Source organism: Quercus lobata, chromosome 1, assembly GCF_001633185.2.
Source record: "Quercus lobata isolate SW786 chromosome 1, ValleyOak3.0 Primary Assembly, whole genome shotgun sequence".
Lineage (NCBI taxonomy): Eukaryota > Viridiplantae > Streptophyta > Magnoliopsida > Fagales > Fagaceae > Quercus > Quercus lobata.
In genome coordinates, this window is record NC_044904.1 from 20,444,454 (window position 1) to 20,453,455 (window position 9,002).

The 9,002-nt window shown below is 39.3% G+C and overlaps 2 protein-coding genes across 2 annotated transcripts; both read left to right on the forward strand.

Annotated features, from left to right (window-relative positions):
• The first annotated feature begins 481 nt into the window (after positions 1 to 481).
• On the forward strand, positions 482 to 3,963 carry LOC115986467 (GDSL esterase/lipase At1g71250-like). The gene is made up of 3 exons (XM_031109550.1): positions 482 to 1,130; positions 1,746 to 2,378; positions 3,435 to 3,963. The coding sequence occupies exons 1-3, from the start codon at positions 722 to 724 to the stop codon at positions 3,659 to 3,661; spliced, it is 1,269 nt and encodes a 422-aa protein (XP_030965410.1). The 5' UTR covers positions 482 to 721; the 3' UTR covers positions 3,662 to 3,963.
• A 1,117-nt stretch (positions 3,964 to 5,080) lies between these two features.
• Positions 5,081 to 6,715, forward strand: LOC115986518 (geranylgeranyl diphosphate reductase, chloroplastic-like). The gene has a single exon (XM_031109673.1). It carries the CDS (start codon positions 5,208 to 5,210, stop codon positions 6,564 to 6,566), a length of 1,359 nt encoding a protein of 452 aa, XP_030965533.1. The 5' UTR covers positions 5,081 to 5,207; the 3' UTR covers positions 6,567 to 6,715.
• Positions 6,716 to 9,002: the final 2,287 nt, after the last annotated feature.

A 9,002-nucleotide genomic window follows, 5' to 3' on the forward strand; every position in this document is an offset into this window, starting at 1 on the left:
AGCTTAGTTCCGAAAAAAAAAAAAAAAAGAAGAAGAAGAAGAAGAAGAGAGCCCAAGCCAAAAAAAAAGAAGGCCCCAAGTAGATAATGCGGGTGGGGTAACAAAAACTTTTTTTTTTCTTTTAATATTCCAATTGTTAGGGAGGGATTTGAACCCTGTTTCTGTTGAAAATAATTTTTTTTTGTAAAAGTTTCTGTTGAAAATAATTGAAAGTGCAAAAATTGAGCTACTAAAAACTACAAATTTTAACAGTTGACAAAAAGTAAATTTAATTATTTAATTTTAACCATAATATTTTAACAATAAGTGTTTGTGTAATATTTTGTGCATATTATAATAAGTGAGTTTCTCACCAACCCGAAGTACGGGGTCTTGTTTGGAAGTGGGTAGAGTACTACTATGGAGTATAGTCACGTCCAGAAAGGGTAGTCACACTAGTCACCCCCTCTACCATTTTTTTTTAACCCAAAAAAAAAAAATTGTGCATATTCAAGTGAGGTCTCTGAACTGAAGTGAGAGCTTGCTGAGTTTTCAAAAGAATAAAAGGATGAATGGCTTAACCAATTTCTGAGTCGCATCAGTTAACAAAAGTATCTATTGGGAGATCTTTATAATACAAGCTTTGAACGAAATGCAGTGGCAGTGCCTATATGTTCTTTAAAAAAAAAAAAAAATCGCGTCATCACTGCCTGTATGGTTTGGGCGGCAAGTAAACCAGAAAATGAATAGGCTTTTCGGGTTGTCACTCATTTATACGCTGTTATCTTTCTGGTCCATACAAAGGGAAGGCAGAGTTGGACTCACAAGAAAGAAAGTTCGACCCCAAAAAACAGAACCAGAGGTGAGAAAGTTGAAAGAAAAGCAGCAGAGTTTGAATGCAAAAATGGTACAGAACACAGTTCCACCAAAAGGGTTGGTCCTTTTTCTTCTGGTTGTTGTCTTGATGGGGCTCATCATCAACGTAGCAAATGGGAAATCCCCAGACACACACAATGTGATGGCACTGTACGTGTTAGGGGACTCTTCTGTTGACTGTGGAGACAACACTTTGTTGTACCCTCTCACTCACCATAATTTCTCTTTGTATCCATGCGATGGCTCAGACTCAAGCCTTCTTCCTTATCTTCTTGGTACTAATTTCTCAGACTTAAGCCTTGCTTACTTTATTGCTAGCTATCTTGGAATTGTAGGTGTTTTGTATTCTTGAGGATTTGAGTACATTTGGATGTTTTTATTGGAAATTAGTCTTTTTCAAGCACGGAGATAATTTGCAATGCCTTCTTCAAGATTACCTTTTCTTTTCTTTTTTCAATCTGCAAGATTTTCTACTATCATATCTTCTTTCAATTCATTGTCAAGAATCATGTGAAAAATCTGTCCAATTGGAAGGGAACGAGAACTGTTACATTTCAGAGAGTGTGTATCAAGTATGGAAGCAACCACACTACAACATTTTCTTGAACAATAAAAAATTGGATTTTTAATAAATATTAGGATAGAGTAACAATTTGCTGAGTTGTATAGCTTTTTTTTTAAGTATTCGATAAATACTGTGCCTGTGAGTGTGTGCGTGAGCAGATAGGCTAGCAAGTAAAGGTTCCTAATTTGCCAATGTAGACACATGGGAATTTTGGGATATGCAGGACAAGTATTTAGAAATGTTGTATTTCTGATCAACAAATTTTTGGCATTTGGAGTTGCAAATTTAGCTCTTAAAGGTAATAATTTACATATGGTTGCTGTAGCTGAGAAGATGAGGTTGCCAAACATCTTACCTTTCTACAGCCAAAATGGATCAATTGCAGAGCTCCAACATGGTCTTAACTTTGGGTCTGCAGAAGCAACAGTCTTGGAGCCCCGGAGCCAGAGCTACCAGTCTCTCAACCAACAACTACGCCAAGTTTTTGAGATCATACAGCTGTTGCAGCTGCAACTTGGCCAGAACAGTGCTGACCATTTTATCAAATCCTCTATGGTGTACCTCTCCTTTAGCAAAGATGACTACATTGATCTCTTCCTCGGAAATTCCTCTGATGTAATGCTCAATTATAATAGCCAAGAGTTTGCTCACATTTTGGTCAACCAGATGATACATGTTATAAGGATTCTCTACAATGCAAATTTCAGGAAGATAATATGCACGGGAATTTTGCCTTTGGGGTGTACACCACGTACAGTGTGGAAGTGGTATAATGCCTCTAATGTTGAAAAAGATGGCCGAGGATGCGTGAAGGAAATCAATGATATAGTTTTGGAGTACAATATTATGCTGAATGAGCACATTGTGAAGCTTAATTCCAAGTTGCCCGATGCACAGATAGTCTTCTGTGATGTGTATCAAGGAATTATGGAGATCATTACCAAACCAGAAAACTATGGTATGAACCTAAAAGTATTTACTATTTTCTACCTTACACTATTCCTCTACTTCTTGAGATATGATCTGATTACGACACCTTAAAAAGTAGGACTTTATGGTCTTATATTAAAGTAAAAAGAGATAATATTGCTATACTTTCTAACTAACGAATATCTGCTATAGCCATGGAAATCATCAGACCCCCATGCTTCAAATAGAATCTCTAATGAGTCCTTTAAGTTTCATAACATTTTATAAATCAATTTGTTCTAATCTGATGTATTGTGAATTCAATGCCTTCGATAATTGCTATTTAAACCACCACTAGGTATGCATTTGGATATAGCTTTTTATTGATTATTTATTTGCTGAAAGTTGGTTAAAATATAGTTGTACCTAGAAAAAGTGAGGTTTTAAAAAGTTATACGTAAGAAACTAAGTTTTAAAGCTAAAAGTGAAAAATGATCCCCAAACACTAAAAGACGCCTTTGTAAGGACAGAATGTTCCAACATTATTATTTTGTCATCAGGATTAATTAAGATTATATCCAACAAGGTAATCCCTCTGAAATTTTGACTTCTAAGTTGACAAAAGTTGCATTTAATCTGTTAGACACTGATTCAGAAACTCTAGAACAGGTTAGTTTGTTATTGGCCTTAGGTCCTTTGTTTCATCGTTCTCCTATATTGCAAAACTTCCAAATTCTGAATATAAATGCCTGCCATGGAACCTTTCTTTGGTTTGAAGGATGGGATTAAGCGTTTGATGAATCCCATGTTAGAAGAGTTAAATTGACAGTACAATTTTGCATCATATCTGAAATTTCAGAAGGAATCAAATTTTAAGTTATCAATTAAGATTTTTAATGCTAAGTTAGCCACTCGGTTAATAATCACTCCACATGTCCCGCACCATATTAGAATTGTATAAATCATTTGCAGGCTGTTTCCAACAGTTCAAAAAATTATGCTGTCTAGTTATGACTATATCTTATGCAGAACATCATCATGTGAAATCAACAAGTCCAATATCATTAGTTACTTGATATGATGTGCATTTCTGTCACAAATATAGGATTTAAGGAAGTGAGGAACGCGTGCTGTGGGGCTGGCACGTATGGCGCGATGATTGGCTGCCTCTCCCAAGAAATGGCCTGTGACCAAGCTTCAAGTTTTGTCTGGTGGGACTTATACAACCCTACACCAGCGGTTAACTCCTTGCTTGCGGATTCTGCCTGGTCTGGCCGACCCTTCTCTGGAATGTGCCATCCTATAACGATTCAGGAATTAATCAACACTTGAGTGATGCATCTGACCTGATGATCGACCATGCAGCTACCATGTGGTATTCTTTTGATTTTCCCTTCTTTGGTTTGTTTAGGCTGGCCTTTTGTTAGTAGAAGTTAGTAATGCTGATGATTTTAAATGCAAGTTTATGTAAATGCTAAATAGCAAGTTACAGTAAAAAAGAGCAAATTTTCCAAGATTTCTTGAAGGCTATTTCATAAGTGCGAGTACAATGATGGTATACAATTACTTCATATTTAACCTTCCTTTGCTTTGAATTTCATCTATGATGTAATTGTGACTTCCTCAAATATCAAAATGACAAACTGTTCAAAGTCTTCCAACTCTGTGTTGTCTGTAGAGGCTACTGAATAATTCTCCCAATCCAGACTTCTGTATTATTCCTTACATGAGTACATCCATTAGTACTGAAAATGTGCCTTAACAGAAACAAACAAATGTATTGGTTGGAATTCAATAACCATGAAGATTTCAGAAGCAAACTGATCAAAGAGTCTTAAATTTTTTTGTCAAATGTATAATTAGAACATAAAGTGACTGCGAATGAGCTATGACTCAGATAGTACATCAGTCATCTGAGTTAAAAGTTAAAACCCACAGTGCGGGTGTAATTTTTTAACTGCAGGACACGGTATTTGACAACAAGACTTTTTTCTTTTTTGCCGTGGTGTGTGCACCAATAGGTCCTACCAACATCTCCAAGCACATGTTTAAGCTGAAAGCCTGCTGTAATTCATCAATTTTGTACAAAGAAAAGTTGTAGGACTACAAATTTTTTTACAATTTTTTGTTATAATTCTAACATAACAAATTGTGAATAATTGTTTATCACTTTCGTATGAACATATCATTTTTACATTTCACCTTCTACGCTCTATCATCGGAATTATGATAAAAAAGTTGTGTAATTATTGGTAGTATTATATTTTCTCTTTTTTATAATTCATTAATTTGCAGTTGGGCCCACCCTCACCAAACAATTCACAAGAGTTAAAAAGTGCATTTAAAAACACACACTTAACTTATAGTCCAATGCTATCATTTTTCCCGTTGGCACACTGACCAACCAGCACCAGTCCATAGTGGGTTACCACGGATTAAGATTAAGTGCAATTATTAAAAAGCAATTTTATCATGCAAGTACACCATTTTTTTTCACAAATTTTTTTTTATATTTTTAATTTTTAACTTTAATTTTTTACATCTTTTTAACTTTAACTTTCAACCTCCACCTTTCAACGCTATTGCATCAGGTCAATCCCCGTTGATGACACCGTTTGTCTTTGTTCTCGGAATTCAAGGCCCTTTTGATTAAAATAATAATTTTTAAAAATTAAAAACTAAAAAAAGTAGCTAGCATGTATATAGATTTGAAAACAACAGTAAAATATTCAAACAAACACATGCATCATCAGTACCTTTACAGAAGCCAATGCACCGAGGCCAGCGCACAAGTTAAAGAGAATCAAACAGTGTATATTTGCTTTCTTCAGTTTTTTCCTACACTGAGATTCATTTCCAATCCCAGCAAGCACCAAAAATGGCTACAGCTTTTTCTACACTCGCTGTGTTCATCCCAACCAAAACCAAAACCACCATCACCAGACCCCACTCCCACTCTCACTCTCACTCGCACCCACTCACTATCAAGGCCTCATCAAACTCCACCAACCCACCCCTCCCGGGACGGAAGCTCCGCGCCGCCGTGATAGGCGGAGGACCAGCTGGGTCCTCCGCCGCCGAGGCTTTAGCTTCCGGAGGCATAGAAACGTTTCTTTTCGAACGTAACCCGCCGACAACCGCGAAACCCTGCGGCGGCGCCATACCGCTATGCATGCTCGAAGAATTCAACATCCCATCTCACCTCATCGACCGCCACGTCACCCGCATGCGCATCTTCTCGCCGTCGAACCTCTCCGTCGATTTCGGAAAAACTCTCAGACCCAACGAGTTCATCGCCATGGTCCGCCGCGAAGCACTCGATTCCTTCCTCCGATCACGCGCCGAGTCGTTCGGCGCCAAGCTCGTCTCCGGCCTCGTCACCAACCTCGAAGTCCCCGAATCCTCCACTTCCCCTTACGTTGTTCACTACACCTCCGACAACTCTCGACACTCTCTCCCCGTCGACGTCGTCGTCGGCGCCGACGGAGCCAATAGCCGTGTCGCTCGCTCAATCCACGCCGGCACGTACGCGTGCGCCATCGCTTTCCAAGAGCGAATCAAGCTCCCCGACCACAAAATGGAGTACTACAACGACCTCGCCGAGATGTATGTCGGGAACGACGTGTCGCCCGATTTTTACGCGTGGGTTTTTCCGAAGTGTGACCACGTGGCAGTCGGCACGGGCACCGTGTGCGCCAAGCAAAACATAAAGCTGTACCAAAAGGGTATCAGAGAGAGAGTCAAGCACAAGATCAGCGGCGGGAAAGTGATCAAAGTTGAAGCTCACCCAATACCCGAGCACCCGCGTCCGATACGGATACGTGGGCGTGTCGCGCTTGTTGGGGACGCGGCTGGATACGTGACCAAATGTTCGGGCGAAGGTATCTATTTTGCGGCGAAGTCAGGAAGAATGTGTGGCGAAGCGATTGTGAAAGCTTCGGAAGGAGGGGATAGGATGGTCAATGAGGATGATTTGAAGAGAGAGTATTTGAGAGTGTGGGATAGTAAGTATGTTACTACTTTCAGGTTTTTGGACCTTTTGCAGAGAGTGTTTTATGGTAGCAATGCGGCTAGAGAGGCTTTGGTGGAGCTTTGTGATGATGAGTATGTGCAGCGCATGACATTTGAGAGTTATTTGTATAAGAAGTTAGCTGATGGTGATAGATTGCAGGATGTGAAAATGGTGTGGAATACTATTGGGAGTTTGATCAAGTGTAACATGGTAGGAAGCAAGTAGTTCTAACTTGTAGTTTCTATATATTTTCTAATAACTGGATTCATGTTACTCCTATCTTTTTAGGGGAGTTTGATTCTATTTGCTGTTGAGTTATGAATTTGTAAATGGCTGTAGCTGTCTAGCAAGAAGAACTTTCTTCGTTTTCTTTCTTTCTTTTTTTGCCTAGCTTTTCATTTGTGCAGTGGTGGTTTGGCTAGGATTGCAATTTTCAATATTGGTTAGAGAATTTTCTTGAAAGTCATCGTGTAAATAGGATAGCAATCATAGCAAATCACTTTCACAGGAAGAAATTTGTTAATCTTAGTGCACAATATTTAAAATGAAACATTACTATCACGTTTGTTTTTATGACTTCTGTATTCTCCTAAAGATTGCAGATTAGTCTTTTACTTCTTGCAGATTTTATAGACTATGATTGAATATGAGTTTAAAGCCTGTTGGGCTTGTATTCTAACATCAATAATATTTATTGAAACTAATAGAGTGATATATCGATGGTAGAAAAGTAAATGAGACTAATCGTAGAAAAAATCATGAGCGGCTGAAAAATAAAAAATTGAATCATGTACCCATGAATCTGTTGCCATTGAAAAGGCAAAAAACGTCATGGCCAGAGTGCTGAACTGTTTCTTCGAAAATCAACAGTTACAACCTTGCAATGCAAAGATAATAGGTGTTGGGATTTTTGATGTCAAAGAATTGCTGTTTGAATTCAATGCGGTTGATCTGGGATTCTCGGGAAACAAATTTACTTGGGCCAAGGGCAATTGGGGCAGCGCCCCTATCAAAAGAAGGCTAGATAGAAGTGTCGCGAGCATTTCATGGAGGTTGGCCTACCCCAATGCCGCCATATCTCACCTCGGAGCTATCAAATCAGATCACTCTTCAATCCTTTTGGACACTAACCCAAAAGATAGCTTCACACATAGGCCTTTCAGGTTTGAAGCAGCATGGCTCAGAGATGAAAGTTGCCACTCCGTTATTGAGAAGGTGTGGAACATACAAGCATCAAGGTCTAAGTTCATCAAGCTTTACAAAAGGCAAGCCTCCACTAGAGATGCTCTACGCACATGGAACGAGCAAGTCTTCAGTCAATGTCAAGATAGAATTAACTTGCTACTTTCAAAGATAAAACATATACAGGAAAAGTCACCGTCTCAAGACAATGAGTTAACAGAAAAGTCCTTGCAAGCTGAGCTTTCAAAATGGCTACTCAGAAGCGAGGTAATTTGGTGCCAAAAATCCAGAGAATTATGGCTCAAACTTGGAGACAAAAACTCCAAATTCTTCCACTTGTCAACAATCATCCGCAGAAGAGGCAACCACGTCAACACAATCAAAAAGGATGACGGTTCCCGAATCCATGACTCAAGCCAAATTCGTGAGCTATTTCGAAACAACTTCATGGATTTGTTCAAGGAAGAAGATATTTGCTTCCTAGAGCATTTAGAGCACCTTGTCCTGCCCTCCATCACTGAAGAAGAAAACAACAGCTTGCTCTCTATCCCACCCCCAGAAGAGATCAAAGCCACTCTATTCCAAATGCAGGATCAAAAGGCCCCTGGTCCGGATGGCTTCCCTGCATTATTCTATAAATAGCTCTGGCTGACGGTGGGCGATGATGTCATCAAAGCCGTTACTTCTTTCTTCCAAAGAGGCATCATGCCTAGAGAGATAAACTGTTCTTTGATCGTTCTTATCCCCAAGGTCTCTAACCCAACCTCTATCAATCATTCCAGGCCTATTAGCTTGTGTAACGTTGTTTACAAAATTATCTTGAAGCTACTGGTAGCTAAGTTCCGCCCTCTCCTCGATAGGATCATTTCTCCCACTCAGTTAGCTTTCATTCCCAATGGATGGATTGTTGAGAATCAAATTATTGTCCAAGAGATCATTCACAGCTTCAAAACACGCAAAACAAATCCTGGTCTCATGGCAATCAAACTTGACCTCCAAAGGCATACGATAGAGTCAACTGGAAGTTCATCCAAGCTATTCTCCTACATCTTGGTTTTAATGAAACTTTCACTTGCTGGATTGTTGCCTGCATATCCTCTATTTCGTTTGAGGTCCTTGAAAATGGCGGCAAGATAGCAAGTTTCAAACCCAACAAAGGCCCAAGGCAAGGAGACCCGCTTTCCTCCTATCTTTTCATCTTGGGGCAAGAAATCTTATCTAGACTGTTGAATCATGAATTGAGGTTGAAAAATATCAGCTGCATCAAAACTAGTATTGCTGGACCCACTATTACACATGTCATGTATGCAGATGACATTGTGCTCTTCTCCAAAGCCTCCAGAAAATATGCCGCTTCACTTGTTAGGATTATGGAAAAGTATTGCACTTGGTTTGGTCAAGCCATCAATAGGAACAAGTCTGGTGTCTTTTTTTCCAAGCACACCCAAAATCATACCCGCGGGATCATCAAAAGTATCC

What these genes read in the sequence shown, in the direction of transcription:
- LOC115986518 (XM_031109673.1), top strand. Translation starts at nt 5,208, where the DNA reads ATGGCTACAGCTTTTTCTACACTCGCTGTGTTCATCCCAACCAAAACC.
- LOC115986467 (XM_031109550.1), top strand. Translation starts at nt 722, where the DNA reads ATGAATAGGCTTTTCGGGTTGTCACTCATTTATACGCTGTTATCTTTC. An exon ending in CCTTCTTCCTTATCTTCTTG is followed by an intron (nt 1,131 to 1,745) that starts GTACTAATTTCT and finishes TGGTTGCTGTAG; the next exon opens with CTGAGAAGATGAGGTTGCCA. An exon ending in TACCAAACCAGAAAACTATG is followed by an intron (nt 2,379 to 3,434) that starts GTATGAACCTAA and finishes TCACAAATATAG; the next exon opens with GATTTAAGGAAGTGAGGAAC.